The sequence below is a fragment of the Myxocyprinus asiaticus genome, chromosome 13 (genome assembly GCF_019703515.2).
Source record: "Myxocyprinus asiaticus isolate MX2 ecotype Aquarium Trade chromosome 13, UBuf_Myxa_2, whole genome shotgun sequence".
Taxonomy (NCBI): Eukaryota; Metazoa; Chordata; class Actinopteri; order Cypriniformes; family Catostomidae; genus Myxocyprinus; species Myxocyprinus asiaticus.
In genome coordinates, this window is record NC_059356.1 from 32,586,626 (window position 1) to 32,610,072 (window position 23,447).

A 23,447-nucleotide genomic window follows, 5' to 3' on the forward strand; every position below is an offset into this window, starting at 1 on the left:
AAGTGCACCGTGAGCGCCTTATCCACCTGGGGGATCACCGAATACCCCCTGGCCGCTCCGCCATCGAGGGTAGCAAGAGCGGGGGAGCTGAAAGACCGGCAGCAAAAGGTGCCTCCCATGATCTTGTCAGCTCCTCGTGCACTTCCGGGAAGAAAGGAACGGGGCGGGGCGTGGCCGTGGGCGGCGCCCCGTGCCCAGGAACCGATCGTCGAGCCGCGAGGGTTCAGGGGAGAGTGGAGGGTTCAGGGGAGAGTGGAGGGTTCCACTCTAGCCTGACGCTCGCGGCCGCCCAGGAAAGCATGTCCGTCATTTCCGCGTTGGCGTGAGACTGGGCGATCATTCCCAAAGGAGGAAGCTGACTGATCTGCGGGGCAAGCGAGTGTGCTAGGGAATGGGAGGTCCGTGGGGGGATACCCAGCAGAGGTGGTCCCATTGAAGTCCCCAAATTGCCCCCAGTGCTAACTGACATGGCCTCAAACCCATAGGTAGAAAGACCGGTGTGGGGAGCCGCTGGGGTGGCTTTATTTCTTACGAAAGCAAGCCGTGACCGCAACGTTGCCATGGTCATGTTCTCGCAATGAGGACATGACTCATCCACGAACGATGTCTCCACGTGGGCAGTGCCCAGACACGTAAGACAGCGATCGTGGCCCTCAGAAGCGGAGAGATATCAACCGCAACCAGCAATAACACACAAACGGAAAGGCATCTTTAAAAAGACATTCCGTGTGAGCTGCTCTTTTAGAAAGAAAATATACTCTTTTTAGAATATACTCTTTTAGTTATTTCTGCCGAAGCGCCCAGGGGCGTTCTCTGCACTCCACGGGTGCAGAGGGGGAGAAGCTGCTGAAATGCGCCGTAGAATCCAGCAGATGAGGTGAATGAACTTCGTGGATGAATTCAGCTTCAATGAATAGAACCGCTCGGCTCTGAACAGAAAATCTGAATGAGTGGCTGCATACCAGCTCCTTTTATACCCGTATGTCCGGGGTAGTGGCATGCAAGTTCACCAGAGGTAAAAAGAAATAAAACAAGAATTAAAAATCGGTTATGCATATCGTTATCAGACTTCTAAATAAAAATAATCAGTATCGTTTCAGTTATTAAAACAGACTGATCTCAAGTGAAAATGGAGACAGTAGGTTGACTCTTCTTTAGCTAAAATCGGTCTGTGCTTACCAAAATGTGAAACACTGCCCCCAGTGGCCAAAGCGGTAAATGTTGTTGGGTGTATAGGCACATGTGAGCTCCATTTTCCAGGTGTATTGTCCACGGAGGTGTACCATAAGCTGTACAGGCTGTAATACAGTGAAGAGGAATGCATATTTTATAAAATATTTTTACAAACCCAACCCCCAAACCTAAACCTAACCATCAGTGGAGAAAAAAAAATGTATGTTAGAGGGAAAAATACAACCTCTGAATCACGCTTTTCACTGATTATGCAAATGCAATTACTTTCGGATTTCAACGCGGAATCTGAATCCATGTCACGCTGCTGACACAACACGCTTCCGGACGCACCACAGGGGAAGGTAAACACACTGGAGCCGATGCAAAAATGTCTGATGTGGCCGATTCTAGGGAACCAGAACTCTTGGAAACAACATGCCAACTTGCTGTGTGATGCTGTTGATTAAAAATCAGTATCGGTCAATCTCTATATTAGGGCTGCACAATTAATTGAAAAACTAATTACAATTACGGCTGCCACGATTATGCAGTCGTGAAAACAGACGATTACAGCGTTCAATTTAAGTCAGCTCCTGTTGCGTCAATGGTTTCTATTTACAACGTGTTTTTGCAGCGGTTGATTATTCTAACCAATCACTAACGGGTCCGCTGAGCAATGAAATGGCAATAGCCAATCAGAGCCGCTTAAATTAGTCCTCCGTCCCATCAGTGATGGCAACTGTCTGAGTGCCTAGATGCTTGCTTTATGTCCCACCTCTGTTCGCGGTGGCACACGAAAATTAATACTGAAGAAACATCACCTGCCACTCAAAAAGAAGCTGTAGAACAAGAGCGAAAAGCGCTTTGGAATTATTTTGGATTCATTGTGTATTGCACCGCTCGCTTTGAACGTAGATGTTAAATACACTGCAAATGAGCAACACGACAAAACTAAAACACTCTCGTTCTAATCAAGGCAGAGACGTGGTGTAAATAACTGATTTATTATGCTGATTAGACAGCTTAGTTTTTAATGAGAGCATTCGCGAGAGTACAGAACATTGTGCGGAGCGTCACTGAGCTTGCATCGAAATGCAGGTCTCAAACAATGTAAACCCGCAGTGAGTAACAGCAGTCATTGTAATGGGAGAGTTTGCCGTGTTGCTCGATTTCTGTGTACAGTTTATTAAAAATGTAACAACAGTTTTGTTTTGTCATGTTAATAAGTAGGCAAATGTGAATTTGATTAGTACAAAATAGCAATAAAGTAATTCAGCTGAACTGTTCCAAGTTTGTTTTGGAGGTGTAGCCAACAAAGAATATGGCATGAATAGCATATTTAAGGAATCACCTTCATTGTTATCGCGTCTGCTCTAATAAGACCCATTTGCCACGCAGCTGGTATTAGTAGATTTAACATTTAAATAATTATTAAATTAATAATCGTGATTACAATCAAGGGCAATAATCGACAATTATGATTTTAGCTATAATCGTGCAGCCCTGCTCTATATTATTGGCACTGATGTAACCACATATTCAAGATTGGGGGGACCAAATGTAAAAGTTTAAGAATTTGTTGCTGAAAAAAATTGAAAAATTAACACCAACATTTTTTTTATTAATTTGTTTTTATTTGATATGTATCCTTTTTTTTGGTGAAATGACAGCATGCACTCGAGCTGGCATGGACTCCACAAGTTTGTGCAAAACCTGATGATCCATGTTGTCCTAGCAAGATTTGAGAATGTTCCAAAGAGCATCTTGTGTGCTTCAATGGAAAGTAAGGAAGACTTCAAGGAAGTGTGACCTTTCGTATAAAGGAGCTAACATGGTCAATGTAACAAATTTGATTAGCAATGTAGAAATCTTCCGTTAACATTATATTTTGTTTTTACACCATAATGTTTCAAAATCCTAAAGCAGTTTACTCTCGAATCAAAATGCACACATAAACACTCACACTGTATTGAATTCAGTGCTCATTGGCAAAGAAATAACTAATCACAAATTGGCAAACTCATTTCCTTATGTGAGAGGAGAGGAAGGGGCAACTTCTCTGTGCCCAACACCCCAAGATTATTGAATTTTCAGCACTTGGAAGAAACACACTCATATCTGCTGAGTGAGTATGAACCATATGAACTGAAATGGAATATGTTCGGCCGTAAATTATTTAGAGGGTCATTTGTATTGACTGACAGTTTTGCAGCACTAATGTTTTAGTGTTTTAGTATGACATCACTGTCCATGCTCTCTCTGTGATTAAGTCCTGACTGAACGAGAAAGAGAGAGAGCAGGCTCCACCAGCGCTTTCAACATTTCTGGGCTTTTTGAACTTCCAAATACCAAATGATAAGTTTGAAAATTGACGCGCAATTAGCAGAGCACAGGAAAGGATTTTGAGAATTTTCAAAAAGGTACCGGCAAAATGTAATTAATGTATGCCGATAGGATATCGCAGAAGACAACAAGAGGCTGAAGCATGGAGCGTTATAAAGAGGTATAAAAAGTGCTTTGGTGGCCGCTTCAGTGTTGTGCAGTAATGTTTGAGATTGCATTGTGTGGAGAAACAATGCGAAATGACCCTGACATTTGTACAGAGGTGATTAAAAATGTATATTCATTAAGAGTCTTTCAGTAAACGTATTTCAAAAGAGTGCTTAATATGAGATTAAATACATTTGGATTACAAAGGCACTAGTTGAGATAGCTGGTAGAGAACAGTGTGTTTGAATAGTGCATGTACCTACACCATGTTTAAAGCTTTTTAAAGAAAGAACTGCAAATGTACTGTGGCCTTCAAGTGGAGTCGGAAATATCGGAATTACGAGTTACATGCACATGAATGACCAAGAAAAGTCATATTTACCAGTGGGAAATTATATGTGTCCATATAATGGTTGTGAAAGGTTTGTGAAGTTTTTCATAATATCCATGCTGAAGAAAACAAAATGCCTAAATGAGCCTAAGCTGATTTGCTGGTCTCAGTTGGTTACCCAGGTTGTTTTTTTATTGGATTTGGGGACTTTTAAGCGGGTCAATATGGGAGACACATTTAAGCCAGCTAAAACCTCCTTGGTCAAGCTGGGAGACCAGCTTAAACAAGCCTGGCCAATATGGTCCTAGCTAGTTTAAACTGATGTCCCAGCCTGACCAACTGAAAACTGCTAAAAAAATCAGCCAACAAAATCAGTCAACAGATCAGTTTTAATCAAATTAGACCACCTTGGCTAGGCTGGAAGACCATCTTAAACAAGCTAAGGCCTGTGTCCTGAATACTCCTGAGCATTTTGCAGATTAATTATTTGTTAGATGCCATGCATAAATAAGTCATATAGATTAGGTTGTGTAAAAGTGATGCAGGTGTATTCATTTCATGCTTATACAGTGGTGCAATAAAAGAGCTTTTGCCATTGTTAATTGTTTATTTGTTTTGGTTTGACTCCTACAGTATGGTATTTTATGTCAAACTTGAATGAAAGACAAGTCGAAATAACAACTGCCCAACTCGAAAGTAGGAGCATCGCAGGTGCTCTTGAAGGCAGCATGTGTCTCATCTAAAAAATAATAAATATAAATACAGTATACTGTATGTACTACATAGCAAAGGAGTTCCCTATCTGTCACTCACTCGACGTTGTGTCGATGTAGTGACACTAGAGGTCACTCTTGGGAGCCCCAAACACCTCTGCTTTTTTAAAAAAGGCCAATGGGAATTGGCGAGTGGAATTTGCATGTCACTCCCCCGGACATACGGGTATAAAAGGAGCTGGTTTGCAACCTCTCATTCAGATTTTCTCTTCGGAGCCGAGCGGTTGTGTTCAGCGAGCTGAATTACTCTGCCGATACATTCACCTCAAAAAGCTGTTGGATTTACAGCGCATTACAGTGGCTTCTCCCACTCTTGCACTGGTGAAGTGCAGAGAATGCCCCTGGGCGCTTCAGCAGCTAAAAGTGTATATTCTTCCTACTGAAAGAAGTATATTTTCCCTTCAAAAAAAGAGTGGCATTAACAGAGAGCGTCTTTTTAAAGATGCCTCTCCGTTTGTATTTCTTGGTTGTGGTCGTTACCTCTCCGTCTCCTCCTCTGGAGTCAGCAGCACCTCAAGTCGCTGTGAGCAACTCACATCCCGGGCAACCTCAATACCGTGGCGGACACACTGTCACGACAGGCTTTGCTCAGGGGAGAGTGGAGACTCCACCCCCAGGTGGTCCAGCTGATTTGGAGTCGATTCGGTCGAGCACAGGTAGACCTGTTTGCTTCCCGGGAATCCTCCCACTGCCCTCTTTGGTACGCCCTGACCGAGGCACCCCTCGGTATAGACACGCTGGCACACAGCTGGCCCATGTGATTACACAAATTTGCGTTTCCCCCAGTGAGCCTGAGTCAGGGAGGATCAGGAGCAGGTCATCTTAGTAGCACCCTACTGGCCCACCCAGACGTGGTTCTCAGACCTCACGTTTCCCCTGAGGAAGGACCTTCTTTCTCGGAGCAGCTCTTTGTCTGCTTTGGTGGACAGAGGAAAGGAAGCGCTGTCTCCAAACAGAGGATCGCCCACTGAGTCATTGACGCCATCGTGATGGCATATCACACTCAGGATGTGCCGCCACCCGTGGGGTTACGAGCCCACTCTACTAGGAGTGTAGTGGCCTCTTGGGCCCTGAACAGTGGTGCCTCTTTTGCAGACATCTGCAGAGCAGCGGGCTGGGCAACACCCAACACCTTTGCGAGGCTCTACAATCTACGGGTTAAGCCAGTTTCGTCCCATGTATTGTCAGGTATGAGCAGGTAAGTTCCGGGACAGCTGGCTGGGTGTACCGCTTGCGCATAGTGCCTTTCCCCTCCCTTGAGGTGAAGACATGCGCTTTTGACTCCCAGTCGTGTTCACAAGCTGTGATCCCTGGCTGACTTTCCTCCTTAGCCCTGTGGCAGACGGGTTTGCGGAGAAACTCGCTGCTGGCCCAGTACGTGTGCTGATTAGGCCCTGTACTGGGGTAGGTGCTCCACATGTGCTGGTTCCCCGTAGGTGACCCCATGTGATATCTTCCGCTAAATCATTTCCCTGTTGATAAACTACATCTTCCTTGGGCAGAGGCCCCTCTGCCCCCCGGTCACCATGTTTGTAGAAACTCCTCCCCCCTCAGGTAGGACCTACCATGCGACTTCTCCACATGACATACTTCAGACAAGTATCGGTAAGACCATGTCACGTATTTCCACTCAAAATACCCCCCCCCCTTTTCTGGGTGGGGTGTGGTCTCCGCGGTGTCTCCATGAGTGACACCCCACCCCACCCCCGTCGTAGACATTTATGGCATCAGTCGGTTAACAAATTCCACTCTTTTTGGGGAGAAAAAAGAGGAAAAGAGGCCACGGCTGGGCTAGCCTGTCCCTATTTGTTGGGCAGTCGCCTTGTTCCCGAAGGACCGTTCGACGCTCATAAGAGCATTGGGGGAGGTTATGTGAAGGCCTGGTGCGCTGGCTACGAGGCACACAGTGGTCTGCCCGTCTTGCATCGCCAATCCACTTAACACAGTTCAGTTAGTTGTGACGTTTTGTATAGGGACCCCTAGTGTCACTAAATCGACACAACATTGAATGAGTGACAGATAGGTAACGTCCTGGTAATTGTGTGAGTTTTATTGTGCAGCTTGTGATACACAGTAAAAAACGTGCTGGTTACTTTCGTAACCTCCATTCCCTGATGGAGGGAAATAGACGTTGTGTCCCTCTTGCCACAACACTGAACTACCCACTGAAATGGCCGGGACCTTGTCTCGGCTCCTCAGCACAAAACCTGAATGAGAGGTTGCATACCAGCTCCTTTTATACCCGTATGTCTGGGGGAGTGGCATGCAAATTCCACTCGCCAATTCCCATTGGCCTTTTTTCAAAAAGCAGAGGTGTTTGGGGCTCCCAAGAGTGACCCCTAGTGTCACTACATCGACACAACGTCTCGTTCCCTCCATCAGGGAATGGAGGTTACGAAAGTGCCCAGCACGTTTTTTACTGTGTATCACAAGCTGCACAATAAAACTCACACAATTCACAATACATTTTACATTTTCTGAAAGCTCAGAGATTTCTAGAATCTCAAAGCAGGTCTTGTTTATATATGCATTCTTTAAAGCAGGGATCGGCAACCTATGGAGGGGTAATCACTGGCACGCCAGCAACGGCAAGAGAGGAGTAGACTATTTTATCTATATCAATTTGCATCTGCATTCCAATCTACATCTTGATGTTATCCTTCCTCATGATCACGCAGCATGTTTTCATGAGCTGAATGGGAAACTAAACAAAAGGTTAAAATGTGGTGAGTCTGCAGTATACCCAACAGACTCATGCAGCGCGTGCAAGCCATTCGCACACCACGAGCCGGCAAAGCTTTAATTCCGGTTAATCGCACGAGTAAACGTGCCCGCTTTGCTTCGGTCAGGCTGCGTGGATAACAGCTGACATTCTGTGTTTCATTTGTTTCTTTTTGCTTTCAGAACAACACTTGATGTAATAAGGAAAACCCACTATTAATCTTTGAGATTTCCGACCCAGCATACAAGTACACCCTCTTTAAACCATGGTCACACTCAAAATTACATTAAACGATAAAAGAGAAAACATAAACCCACATCGTGGGGTTCAAAAATCTGAGTCTATTCAAAATATAAATTAAACCTGGAAATTTTGCAGGTGCGATTCACCAAAAAGGGATAAATAATTGTTCGGCTTGTGATACGCGAATGGCTTGCAGGTGCAGCGCGAGTCTCGTCACATTTTAATACTGTTTAGCCTCCCATTCAGCTGATGAAAACACAGTGTGATCATGAGGAAGGATTACATCAAGATATAGATTGGAATGCAGGTGCGAAAACTTAATATAAATAAATAGCCTGCTCCTCTCTCGCTGTTGGCACAGCCATTGACCAGAAAAATAAAAAATGGCACTCCATGTCAAAAAAGTTGCCGACCCCTGCTTTAAAGTGTTTCCACCATTTGCTGCAATGTGTAAGGTTGCATAGCGAGATACACAGGGCAACCAAACCACCCGCAATATTTATGAAACATGGGCTCTGCCCACCCGTCACCCCTCCCAAAACACTTCCCACACAAAAGCCAATGAGAGAAATTATTGTGCTACAAAGCTTTTGTACACTTTTATGGCTTTGATGCAGAAGCAACCTCCCGTTGGCCAGAGCATCTGCTTCACTGTAATCGCTCTCAAAGCAATAAAATGGACTTGCTTTCCTGTGCATCCCCCCCGGAGCTCTCCTGCTGCATGCTCTCATTTCTTACTGAGCCGCATTTACTGCAGCTCGCTCGCTCTCTCACCGTTTTCATCAAGCCCTCCACCTTTCATCGTTTTAAATGAAACTGCATAGTCTATGTTGTTTATCCTGTAAATATTCAGGCTAAATACATCTCATAATTATTTTCCTCGGGACACATTCTACACATCAAAGTGACGCTATTGCAAATATGCAAACATGTACACAGAATATTTCAAACATGGCTGTCAGATTGGCTGTCTGGAATCAGATGAAGGAAGGAATGTACTGTATGTGACTAATGATTCTTCACTGGCATTCTATTTAAATGCTGCATTAATGTCCCAATGTAATGATTTCCAAGACATTTCCTAAACTGTACAAGTTTCATGTCAGATCTGATCTTCGTTGTTCATTCTACTACTGAACCACAAACATTTGAAAAGTGCATTTCATTTAAAAACATTTAAAATTAAAATAGAGTGGTTAAATATTATGTAGTAAATTTTGTATTGTTAATCCAAAATAATAACTTTTGTAATAAAATCTGTAGTATGTAATTTCTGGTGCACTAATGTCACCAAACAGAATTAATCAAAATAAACAATAATAAACAAAAAGAATCTTTTTTTATTATTATTATAATTTTTTTTTTAACAAGTTTCCCAAACATATGCTTCCATTGGCCAGACAAAAAAAAAAAAAAAAACATAACCCCGCCCCAGACTTAACACTATTGGCTGAGCAAATATTGCTGTGTGGGGCTGGTCAGGTTGCTAAAAAAAAAAACAGAGAAATGTTTTAATACCGACACAGAGCCAAAGTGTTTATACCTTTTAGGGAAATCAGCTTACAAATATAGTTTGGTTCACTTTAGTTGTCTCTGCATATTAAGCTGGAATAAGAGTAAAATAATAACATTGAAAAATTACACATCACCTTTAATGTTTAAATCTTCTCATATGCTGTTGTGGTAGGTACTAATATTTAATAAAACACTGTTTATAGAGCCAAAACTTTAGGTTTTGTCTTCTTTCATATACATTACAAATATTGGAGTGTAGAATCTAGTGTTGAATTTGATTTATCTGGATTTCCCTCTGTTATACAGAAAGACTAAATAACATCTGTTATATATCATTGCCCGAGAGCTAGACATATCCAAGGTGACAAAGAGTCAAACTGAACAATCCTTTTCACCTTTCTACATCACGTGATCCCCTTCTTTAAATCTTTAAATAAAGACATTCTATTCTGCCATTCTATCTCATTTAGAGAAACTGTAATGTTAAAGAATGATCTTCTCTCTCTGAACCATTTCAAATTAAGCCTCTTAAAAGTCATTTTCACCACCGACGCCCTATTAAACTTAATGATCATTTAACAACAATACAAAGCTTTCTGTTTTCACCAAGCCTCAGAGGTCTGTACGCCTTCCATAGTTTGGATATTGCTCATTGTTACAGATTTTGGCTAATTGCAGATGTAGATGGAGGTGGGGCACTATTCTTCACAGCTCCAGACTGGTGCAATTACAGTTAATATGGCAGTATATTGGTGTTTGAAGAGGTCCTATACAATTTTGTAGCATTTTATTTTTGTAATCAAGTTTTCTTACTTTAAATATTCATAATTTACTTTTACAGTGCATGACCATTTTCCACCCTCTCTTTGACACTTAGAAGTAAACAAGCTGTTTTTGCTGTTGTATTATTGTATTATGTAATATTAAAGGGACAGTTCACTCGAAAATAAAAATTATGTTATCGTTTACACACCCTCATGTTGTTTCAAACCTTCATGACTTTCTCTCTTGTATGGAACACAAAGGGATAACTTTTTGAAGAATATTAGGGACTGAAAATCTCAGTCACCATTCATTTCCATTGAATGAATAAGATTCAATGAAAGTGAATGGTGACTGAGTCTGTAATTCCTTAACATTTTTCCTTTTGTGTTTCATGGAGGAAAGAATGTCACATGGGTTTGAAACAACATATGGCCGGGTGTAGGGAGTCTGGGGTGTAGGGGTGACCAATCACCAAGGGGGAACAACATGAAGCGGAACCATTCCTTTAAAACTTCTATATGTAAATTACCTCTGTTATGATTGGCTAATCTTTGCATACCAGCATTTAGTCATTCATAAGGATGGGCCAAGCTGCTTAATACTGTACATGTGAGTTGTCACATGTTAATGTGCTTATGATTGTGACATCACCGTATTTCAAACTCTTTTATTTCAAAAGAACATTGAAAATCCAGTTTTTCTGGGATATTGCCCTTTGTCAATATCAACTGAATAATATTAAACAGATACAATTAAGCAATTACACTTGCATCCATTCACATTTACTTGGTGGTGGTTCCTCATGCATATTGTATATGTTTTCCCACAGTGCCAGGCTTCCCATACCCAGCAGCCACGGCGGCGGCAGCGTACAGAGGCGCACACTTACGAGGAAGAGGGCGTACCGTCTACAATACATTCCGGGCAGCCGCGCCTCCCCCACACATCCCAGCCTATGGAGGGTGAGTACGAACACTCCCCCTCCCCACACATTCACACACAGATCCACACAAGTTCACCTTTAGTCCTTTCTTCTGACAATCACCCCCCGCCCCCCTCACCAGGCTGCCGTAACATGCATGGATCTCTACCTCACTACACAAAGCAATGCACCATGCAGCCTGTGCCTGGAAAGGTGCATCCTGCAAGTAATGATGACAGTGAACTGTCATGCTGTTCTGTCATGGTCGATGGCCTTAAGCATTTCTTTTTTTGTAATGTAACATTATGTAAATCCTCTCAAACAACTGAATGCAGAAGGATTTGTTCAACTCTGAGCAGTCAAATGATAATTCTGATTATTTACAGTAGGTCCTAATTTCATGTGTGTAACTGTGAGCAGATGATACTGAAGGAGGCTGGATGGAGTTTTTATTTTTATTTTTAATGTTTAGATATCTTGGAGATATCAGGGGCCACATACTAGTTCAGACTGTCTAGTATCATGTGTAAATTGGCAAAAGGAAAGATTCATAGCAAGTACACTAAAACATGACAATTAAACTGTGTTATGTACATAAAATTAGATATTGGATCTCATTCCCATACAGTGTGTATACACGTATTTGTGCATATGTGTGAATGTTTTCATGATTAATTTATACATTTGCATTAAATTGTTTTCTAAATGTATAGTAAAATGTATAAATTAAATTTTTATAAAATTAAATAAAATTTAGTAAACAAACTGTATGCAAAAATTATAGACATCTGGTGACCCTAGAGCTATGTGGGGAACGTCTGGCCTCAGGGCCATATAAGACCCGCTAGGCTATTCAAGAAATAATTTGAAAAGCCAAAAAATGGCCTTGATTCTATAAGTGTCAAAAAAAATAAAAATAATAATAATTAATGATTTAAAATAATTTTAAATAATAACAATGCAAAATATTGTATAATTGTATAATTTTTTTCTTACTGAACATATAGAATTTGTATGTTAATTTCAACCCACAATCAGAAATTGTATGGCCCGCAAATAATGTTGTAAATACTCGAATTGCCTTTAATAGGAAAAAGGTTCCCCACCACTGCCTTAGAGACATGGAATGTAGCCAAACATTATAAATATGTATAAATATACTATATATATATATATATATATATATATATATATATATATATATATATATATATTTGTTTATTGTGTTTTGTCTTTTGTTCAGACCATTTTTTTTATTAATAAAAAAGATCACAAATAAATATATATGTGCATTATACCATGATCTGTGATTTTGCACACAAATTAAGTCAGAATATGCTTTATGTGCTTTGTTGTGTCCTCTTTTTCCATCAACCTTCACATCTTTGTGTTTTAGTGAATTAATACATCTAAACTTTATTATTAGAGAATCTGTGATTGTTTTTTTTTTTTTTTTTTTTTTTTTTTACAGATAACAATTCTCTTTCCTGTCATTCTTGCTCTAACTTGCTAATGACTAAATATTGATATAAGGAAGTTTCAAGAATTCTTCAGCCCTCTGTGGCCCCTGTCACTCCACAGTCTCCTTCTAAAGTGCTTTTGAAGTGATGAGTGCTTGTAGAGACCCTTTGTCACTATTATTCATTGTGTGTGTATCTCTTATTCTGTTCCACTAACCCTGGCTAGATATGGGGTTGGTATTGCTTGCATGGGAACATGTACTAATATTGATGTTTTTTGTTTGTTTTGTGTGTCTGTGTGTGGGTATGTGTGTGTGTGCGTGTGCGTTTGCATCTTTCCAGTGTTGTTTACCAGGACGGATTTTATAGTGCAGATATTTATGTAAGTATTTGCATGCCATCCTTGAATGTTCGTGAACATGCCCCCCACCCCATTCATTCCTCCGACGTTAAACCAACCTGCTGATTCATTGTTATTTTTATTGTTAGCATTATTGAATACTATCTTAATTAATTATTACACATGAATCAAAAACATTGTTCCTTGAGCACAAGAGTGAGCCAGCAGCAGGGTTGTCATGATATCATAATCATATCTTATGATACTATACCAGCTAAAGTATCACAATACCAAGTAGGATCACGATACCACACGATAGTGTGTTAATTCTTAATACAGTTTGTCATAGCAAAGGTGGTTGTTAGAAATTCCACTTGTTGCTCTGGAAGTGGTGAAAATAACTGATGGATGAACAGGGAGAAGACTCAAATGGACTAACTTGTTACCTAATACATTCTTAGTTTGATGTAAAAAAAAATATTTCACCGCATCAAAACAGCCAGTTCAAACGGCAACATCTTTAAACTTTTATTCCATTATTTCTGTGATTATTTGAATGTTGGTAACATAAAAATAAAGATATTGTAATGTTGAAAAGACTGTTTTGAGCAGCTGTTTCATTATTATAACCGCTTCAGACCAGGTCTCCTGGTAAACAGCAGCGTGAATGCAGATTGCGCACACACCGTTTTGATCGCACGGCTCAGGGACATGATCTAATCATAAGTGCGAACTTAGCGAAGTTACTGCCACCATGCATTTGTAATTGAAAAAAACATTAAACGAGTGCGACATTAGATTTTTCAGAGAAACGGTAAATCTGTATATGTTAAGATAAAGCATTTAGGGTAAATGAAGTGGCACTTACCCATGTGTGTTCTGCAGAAGCAGTGGGATGTGTCTGAAAGTGTTTAATAAGGTTGCTGGTGTATCCCCTTTTGACTTGAAATCTCTGTAGGCATTCACAGCACATGGGTTTTCATCATGGGTCTCATCAGCCAAAACCCAAAATATTCCAAATCTCGCTATGTGAATTGCGTTGTGTAAAAAGCTTCTCACTCTCTGAAGTTTTACTTAAATCCATATAATCCATTAGGAGACATGACCGCTATATTAACACGCTTGGATTCAGACGTGTGTGTTTGAAGCATAGGAAAACCACTCATTGGAAAATAAACAATACAATATAAGGGGCAAATTCTAAACAGCATTTTGCGCTCTTAAAGGGCACTGCGTGATGGAATGCCTCTCGAAAAGACTAAATTCTTAATGTTATTGCAGACATAGGTCTGATTTAAATGAAGGTTTTAGTGAAAATAATATTTAGTACCGCACATACAACATTACTCACAATACTACCGTATTAACAGTACTACCGTTTAAAAAATACTGTGGCACAGGCAATATTTTGAAGCTTTAGTATCACGATACTACCGTAGCACTGGTCTACCATGCAACCCTAGTACACGAGTATCAGTGACAGAGAAGTGGCCATTGTTGATTGATTGTAAGCTGGGGTGAGAAATGACCCAACCTGGTCTCATATAAACATGTTGTTATACTTATATTTTTGCAGAATGATTTTTAAGTGGCTCGTTGTACATATCACAGCAGTTTCAGGTGAAATGAACTTTATTCACTAATATAACAATGACTTTTATTCCCTTTCACACAAATCACAGCAGATTATCAGTTCATAAACTCTTACTTTTCACCCTGTTCCTCGCGCTATGCTGTCTTATGATATCTACACATTTTTACTATAGTACATGGCTTTTAACATACATGTACTTTATACATTTTAATGTTTACACTACATAAACAACTACATTTAGAAGCTTGTTTGAGGGTAATCTAATTGATAATGCCTTGAATTTGCGATGCAAAGGACAGGAGTACGAATCCTGAAAATGTTGACACAATAGCGGAAAGTGTCATAGAAGCATTGCAAAATGACATGGTTGCGTCAGCATTTGCATTTTTCATGTCACATTTGCTTTTTATGACACTATAAGTTGTGTTTACGTTTAAGGTTTAGGGTAGGGAGGTATGTTTTGCTGATTTAAAAACATTAAAGAATTAATGTTTTATTAGCATTATTTTTTCATTAGAATTTAAACTCGATATAGCATGAATTTTAAAAACCTAATCTGTTTGGGAGAAAATTTGACTCGCTTTTAGCGCCACTCAGTGGACATTTTACCTCAGAAATGGCACAATACTGGTAATGAACCACGTAAAATTAATTAGCAAAAATGTTGCTGCAGTCACATAATTATCATGAGATCAAAAGAGCTAGAGAAGAGCATTATGAGAAACAGGGTGATTAACATTCATGTACCTAGACCTACACTGAATCTGCACATTATTTTAAATTTTTTTTGTCATTGTAAAGGCAAATCTCTGAATTCTGCAGAATAGATTTCTTTTTGATCATTTTTTTAAATGAAGCTGAGAATAAGCTGAGAATGCTAAACTCTTATTGCTAACTTCAATTTGTAATCACATTTTACAGTTAATATGGCAGTATATTTTGTAGCTTATTTTTACAGAAATTGTAATTTAGTTTGATTTGACATTTACCACGCTTTTTCTAACCTTTCAAATAAAAAGACTGTTTGTTTGTTTGTTTGTTTGTTTGTTTTTATTGTTACTGTACCTTTAAGACTTGTTTAGTACCATAAGACTTATTTAATGACTGTCCAATTTCCGTATACCACTGTAATTTGTACTGCTATTCATCAGGACGGGCCAACCTAATGAATATTACACTCTTATTGGTAAATTCGAAATCAAATGTAACCTCTTAAATTCTTGGAACAACATTTATTTAAAACTCCTGCAATTACAATGAGGAAAATAAATAAATTAAACATGCAAGAGGCAGTGGGTGTGTATAGTTTTGGGGTCCAATGACTGACGGCCGTTCGTATTCTTCAGAAATCTTGTTTGCAGTGTGCAGGCAAAGATTTGGTCTGGGCCTTTACAGTATGTACCCATGATCAGAATGCAGTCAGGATTGAATGTACAGGCTTCTGCATTTAGCCGCAGTATCACACTTTGAGTTTAGCAGATGCCTCTGGAACTGAAATGATCTAGCTCACAGGGACCTAGGGCTTGTTCTCCTCAAGGCCATGTCTCATTGAGCCTGACACTGCCTGATGCATCTCCCCCAATTCTCCCTCCTCTGGGATGAAACAAATTGTACAGGAGACAAATGTGTATGGAAATGGCGGGAAGGCTGCTCTAATGCTTCCTCTGTACCCTCATCATTAGCCAAGTGCCACAGTGGCTGCGATTGATTGTTCTGCCGCAATAAGATTATCTAATATTCATTAGAAACAATCCAAGAACTGTATTTGTTTATTACAAATCTTAATTTGTTGAGTGCTCTGGTAAATTTACTAAATGTTGGATAAGGTCTGGAAAATGATGCTATGCTAGTGAATAAAAGACAAATGTGCACCATGACGCTAAGATGAATGCGTTAAACAAAGAGAAATGGAGTATGTACTGCATGCAGGGGCGCAATAAGGCAGGAAGATCTGTCTAATATAAACGGCAACGACCCAGGGTGTATAATATCTCTCCAGTTAATCTGTAATATGAAGTGCTTTACACTTGCCTCATATGACTGACTTTTCATTTCTAGAAAAGCCAGAAACGGCCATTGCTGATGCCACACCATAACAAATAAATCCATCCAACACCAATGATGGTTGGAAACCTTTATATTAAAAACTTTCGATTCAAAGCCAGAGCTAAATTTAAAGGGACAGTTCACCCAAAAATAAACATTTTGTTATCATTTACTCACATGTGACTTACTTTCATGAAACACAAAAGGAGATTTTAGGCAGAATGTTAGCCTCAATCACCATTGCATTGCATCTTTTTTTCCTTACAATGAAAGTGAATAGTGACTGAAGCAGCATACACACATGCAGCGACTTCCAGCGACAAAGCGATCTCATCTCATTCATTGTCAGTGATAGCTGGCGACTTCCGGTGACACGAGCGACAGTGACATCTGGTGACTAGATGTGGGTGTGGCGAGCGACACAACAAAGTTGAGAAAAGTTTAACTTGATGCAAATGAGGAGCGACTTTCGGGAGTGACAACCAATAGGAGTGAAGACTGTGTCAGTGAAGCTTACATCATCCGTCTCCTTTGAGATAACAGAGTCAAGTGCAGACAAGACAGAGAAGTTTCTGTGAGCGATTTCACTGTTCTATATGATTTGTCTGTAACCACATACATGGATATAATAAAAAAATGATGTGTAGAAAATAAATTGTTGGCAGTCTAAGTGAGTTTGATTCATACATTGATAGTTCGTTCGTCTTATTAATGTTATGATGCATTGAGCACTGCTGCAGTTCATATAAAAACAAGAATTGTTTTCTTGTTAGGGACAAGAATTATAATATTGTAAAATTATAATGAAATCGTAGTTTTACTAGCAAAATGCCTCATCTGTGGCCATATTTTCAAAAGATATGGCCAGACGTGCAGTCCACCAATAACGTTAGAGCAACAGTAGTAGGAACGACCACTAGCGACTTCACAGTACAGAGACTAGCGACATCAAGCGATAAAGTCTCTGCATGTGTGTATGGGGTTTGAGGCTAACATAATGCTTAATATCCATGTTCCACGGAAGAACGAAAGTCATACAGGTTTGGAACAACCTTAGGTATTACCATATACCATTAAATGTTCATTTTTTTAGGTCAAAGAATCCTATAATAAAAAAGGTACATTTCTTACTCTGCTAACAGTAAATGACTGTTGACTCATATTGAAAATAACTTGTTAAATCTACATATAAAGCACCTAAGGGTTGCATTGAGGCCCTCATTTTGCATTATATCCCTCACTGGAATTCTTTCAAGTAGCCCAGGCCATCAAGTGGTTGTGGCAGGCAAACACACACTCTAGCAAAAGTACAAGAGACACACCATGTGCATCAATAACCATGATAGGCTCTGTATGTCCACGCAAACTACAGACAGATAGGAGCAGTCAGGAGTCAGTGGAGCCCTATCTATCCCTCTTCATGAGTCATAATGATAAATTGAGGCCCCTTGATGTCCCAGACATGCATCTCCACGTTAAAGTCCTGACCACTGCTCTCGCCACACCTGCACACCCTGTCAGTTTCCCCAGGGTTAGTTGACCAAACCTAATGGAGTTTCAGAGACATGTAGATGCCTGCGGCCCCCAGTCTGTCAGAGATGACAGCACTGGTGACTAAGGGGCCCCATTTGATCCTACAGCTCTGTGGCTCGTCACACTGGCGTTAAATATGGCCCCCGATGTATCACAGCCACATGTCAGATGAATTCCTCCCCCCCCCCCCCCCCACACACACACACTCACTGTTGTGCAAGTAAATGAAATGGATTGTTAAAGGCCCGGCCACGCGACTGGAGCATTGAATTACTCAGTGAGTCATTATGGAGGGAGTGAAAGGACAGAGGTGGGCGGAGAGGCAGTAGGAGGGTGGAGAGACATGATAAAAGTTGTGGGAAGCAAATGCAATTATGTGTGTGATATGGATAGGTGGATCGATCTTGAAATATTGTTTATTGTTTAATATTAATACGATTATTATTTATTTTGCATTCAAATGAATGCGTATGGAAAACTTTGAAGCGAAAGACTTTGAATAATTTTTTTCCACAAATAGTTGTGTAGGAAAAAAAGCATCATTGTGATATTTATAATAGGCTAATGGCATTGAAATATCACTTCAATCTAGAGAATTTGTTAAATGATTGATCATGTTCAGGGCTCGAGTTGAGGGGGTATGTGAGGGGATGCCATCTCCCTTGTTGCAAGAAATACCAAAAACCATCCCCCTTGTAAAACCACCATCCCCCCTTACAGATTAAGTAATCTCCTTTAGATGAATAGTGTTAAGTATTACTTAGAACTAATCATGCAAGTAAAATATTTAATTCTCTATGTTTGATAAATAAGAGACTTTAAATAATGGCGATTAGCCGATCATAATTAGATTAGTTTGGGGTTGCCAGATTTCAAGAAGTGAAATCCCCCAATCAGATCTTCACACAGTTTGGAATTATTCTGCCAGTGTGCCGATTTAGTTGTGCAGTCTGGCAACCATGAGCAAGTGGGATCTCTGTCTACCGCAAAAAGGCACCGGTTTTCTGAAAGCACCAGCAAACAGGTGTGTCGAAGTTTAGCAATGGGTTGAGTTCAAAAGTTTTCAAAAGTTTTGCAGACTTTCAAAAATGGCCAATTTTTGGGAAATATTTTCTCTTTTTTTAAAAAGAAGAGAACAGAAGTTAAGATATTGCTATGGCAAGTGTACAGTTACAACATGTACATGTTTTTAACTTGAACAATTTTAAGGATTTCACCAATAAATCACTTTTGTGTGTAGAACGTTTTGCACCACTGTTTAGGCATTATTTTAGATTTCAATTATTGGAGTAGAAAAAATGCATGTGTGTGACAGTGAGTGAACAATCGAGAGAGCAAAACCACAATGTGGATTCTTCTCACAAAATGTATAATAAAAATACAATAACAGAGGGGAACAGGTGCATATCATGGCCATGTGTAAAGAGTCAGTGACGTGATGCTCATTGTCCAGATCTATTAAATTAAAAATACATAAAAAATGCAATTCACACAAAACGTTTACTTGAATACACCCTTTATAGGATGAGCATATTTTCAGTTTCTGAGTTTGAAGTCATATTAATATTTTTCCTGGAATTTTAAGTAAAAAATTTGGTGTCCAGAAACAGTAAAAAAAAAAATAATAATAATAATTCTAAAAGCTGAAATTCTTGAAAAAAGAAATGTTGGAATAATCTTTTATTTTTGTTTCTTAGAAGAAATTTTTTTTTTATTTTATTTTTTTTTTCAAAATATGATTCATTTTTAAAATGCTTTTGTCCATCAAATCAAAGTCATATGGTGTAACAAACATGTAGGTAGCTATTTTGTTGTGTAAGCTGACCATAAAAAAAAAAAAAAACAGCAGACACCTTAATGACCTTGAGACTGCGTGTGAAGTTAAAAAGAAAAACAACCTCATTTGTTTTGAAATTTTTATGAAAAGGCAGATTTATTTCAGGTCATGTTGTTTAACCATGAGCCAACTTCTTGATGTTTTTGACTCAAAAATATACTGTATAAACAAATATTTTTAACCTAGACATTTTTTTTTATAACTTTTTTTTTTAAATTAATGATGAAGTTTATACTCTCATGTATTCAAAGTGCAAAGAAAGTATTATACTTTTTATTTTATGGTCACACAACATGACATTTGTAAAGTTTTATATATATATATATATATATATATATATATATATATATATATATATATATATATATTAGATGCTATAAAGGTTTTTCAAGTGTTTTAATCTAGATTTTTTAAAGATTTCTTATTTTTAACACCTTGGACACCCCAAAAGTTAAAGGTGGTTAAACATCTGTTTGATATGCTATTTTGTTTATTATTTTTATTTAGCAAGTGTTACCTGGAGTGCTTTCTTGATTGATAACATTTTGCAAGACCATATTGAGGGAAATTAATAAATTAATGTAGCAATTAAATAATATGTCATTGTTACATCCCCTAGGGGTAGGACGCAACAAAGTATAAGGAGATGTGCTCCCCACACAACCGTCAGACCAAAAACCCAAGACAACAAGATCATAGTTCCAATATTTGTTTTTATTGGAAGTAGATAAAGTATTAAAGATGTAATGCAGCAGGTATTTGGGCTTCAGGGTGACCCCTGGCCCAAAATAATAAACAAAACAACCTATAAAGAAAAAGGAGAAAATAACTAACCTTAAAGAAGGAAATAAAATTACAATTAAACTAACCTGACTTCACTAACAGAAACAGACTAAACAATATCAAATAAAGGGCAGATCACCCCTACAAACCTAACTGCTATAGCTCAGAAAACACTCCAATTCTGAAGAGCAACAATGTAACAAACTCAAGAACATGAGGGATTGGTGTGGTGGCTAGTGGGAAGCATAGAGGAGTGGGACCGGCCCAAATTCACATCATCTCGCATCTGAAAGGTAGCACAGGGATTTTATAGGCACACAATCAGAAACGGTCAATCTGCAAATCAACGGCACCTGCAGACACTCAGAGTAGAAGACACACCCACAAACACAGACAGAGAGTAAGAACATGGACAGCACAGCAAAAACTGCAGACATTACGGAACGTAACGATCATCAACAATAAAGCCATAAATGGATCCATTTTGCCATAATGAGCATTGCCATTGAAACTAATATTTAATCAGCCCGAGGACGTGAGCAGCTCTCGTAATTACAGTAACAGTACAGAAATCTGGTAATTACAGTAATTCCAAAAGGATGTGAATGCAGCATCAATATCAGCATTCTTGGAATGTTGACTGTCCAATTAGATTAGAGGTCCTTAACCCTCATGTTGTGTTCCGGTCATTTTGACCAGAAGAAGATTTTCTTTTGCCTGAAAATGGTAGTTAATGTTATCCTGTTGATCTAAAACTTTGCTCACAATGTCCCAAAAATAAATTTGATAAAAATGGCCGACCTATAAAAATTGCTTATAAATCTCTCATGATGCTATAGTATCATCAAATATTGGATTAGATCTTTTTGCCAACTTCTTTTCTATCAATTAGCAATGGTTTTGTATTTCTTTTTGGAACTTATTGATCGTAGGCCTCAATGACCTGAGCTTATGCACCTCAGTTTTTGAGTGACATAAGCATTATTTGTGGATAATTTTATTAAATAAAATATGAGAACATTCTATACTATTTATCACACTAGAGAGCTTTAATGTTTAACCAGGAAGTTTGTTTTGAAATGCTTTTATTTTGTACAAAATGGCACAAAGTCACATTTGTGGTGTTCCTGGTCAAAAATGACCGGCCATTGAAAATTAATGGAGGAGATCAAAAATAAGAGACAAATTTAGTGTTCAGGAGCATGTTCATGTTCACATATGTGCATGTGTGATTGCAAACATAAAGGCCTCAGACCTGTGCGTGTGCACATACACATACACATATGCACTAAAACACTCACACATGCGAACCCACACACAAACACACACATGCGCATGTACACATACAAACTCTTTTGAGTATTTCACGCTTTCTTTTTCCACAGAGATTAACATTATCTTACCCTGAACAGCATCCAACATCCATTCATCCATCCAACATTACCAAACACACACACATGCGCACTAACACACGCACACACAAATATGGGCGGCTCCAGGGCTGGGTTACCGGGGCTAAAGCCACGAATGTTTTCCGTAAAGCCCCGAATGTTTTGATCATCTTTTTGTAGTGACATCATAAGTACCAGTGCTTGGGTATCAAGTTGATATGAAAACATATTACATTTTATTATTTTAACATTACATTTTAAAGTTAGGGTAATATACTGTATATAAATGAATGGTTCCTGTAATATATACAAATGTATTCGAGGAATTTGCTAGCTTTAAAGTCAAGAGCCAGGACATTTGCGTGTTTAGCAAAACTCTTTATTAAGACACGATGCAAACTTTAGGCAATCTAGCTATTATTTTTCATCTCTAGTACCAATTTAGCTTGTTTACAACCTGCTTTCTTATAAATTAACTTAAGCACCTGACGAATCATTGAAAACTGTATACAGCTGTACACAATGTGTGTCAAACTACAGAAAGCCAAAAGGGACAAAAAAGTGTTGTTTTTTTAAATCGCGTTCAAAAGTATAGATGTTAAAAGCATGCAATTTCTGATCTTCGAGTGTATCTAAGACAAAAGATAGGGAGACTATTTTAGTTTACTATATAAATGACACATCATAGATGTATTCAGGTTTTTATTATAAAGTGTATTGTATTCTGATATTTCATCAAAGGATGGCCCTATATCCACAGAGGTCTGGGCTAAGCCCCGAATGTCCACTGACCGTAGTACCGCCCCTGCACACAAACACACACATGCTCACATACATGCACAAACTCTTTGAGTATTACATGCTTTCTTAGATGTTCGTGTTCACATATGTACATGTGTGTTTGCAAACATTAAGGCCTCGGATATATGCAAGCACACCTACACACACACACACACACACGTGCACACGAACACACGCATACTCACGTACACACACAAACACTTTGAGTATGACATGCTTTCTTAGATGTTCGTGTTCACATTTGTGCATGTGTGCTTGCAAACATAAAGGCCTCAGATCTGTGCACACGCACATACACACACACATGCACACTAACACACACACACACACATGCATGCACACATGAACACACACATACTCACATACACGCACAAACTCTGAGTATTACATGCTTTCTTACATGTTCATGTTCTCATATGTGCATGTGTGCTTGCAAACATAAAGGCCTCAGATCTGTGCACGTGCCCATACACACACATGTGCGCACACACACACACACACACACATACCAGAACTGTCTTTGCCCCACAGTGACCCCTCTCCAATAGAATCTTTCTTTGATGATCTTTCTTTCATCAAGCATTGTGTGTTTCAAATGCAGAGCACACATTTGCAAGGCACATGCAAAATGCCATTGTCTGTCATGTGCACGAGGACATAAAACCATCAGGTGTTCGTTGATTTGGTTTGTTGTTGATTAGAAAAATATAACAGAAATAAGAACAGTG

General features: G+C 39.1%; 2 protein-coding genes across 15 annotated transcripts in view; one reads left to right on the top strand and one right to left on the bottom strand.

Moving 5' to 3' along the window:
• The window catches only part of rbfox1 (RNA binding fox-1 homolog 1), a 426,210-nt gene that overhangs the window by 378,186 nt on the left and 24,577 nt on the right, over positions 1-23,447 (top strand). For 13 of the 14 annotated variants that reach the window (XM_051713882.1, XM_051713878.1, XM_051713887.1 and 10 more), the window contains 2 exons: positions 10,842-10,974; positions 12,737-12,776. In XM_051713882.1, coding sequence (XP_051569842.1) covers positions 10,842-10,974; positions 12,737-12,776 — 173 coding nt within the window. The remainder of the gene's footprint in view (positions 1-10,841; positions 10,975-12,736; positions 12,777-23,447) is intronic. The other variant, XM_051713881.1, reaches the window with a different exon arrangement.
• The window catches only part of LOC127450113 (N-alpha-acetyltransferase 60), a 436,968-nt gene that overhangs the window by 211,852 nt on the left and 201,669 nt on the right, over positions 1-23,447 (bottom strand). The window lies entirely within an intron of this gene.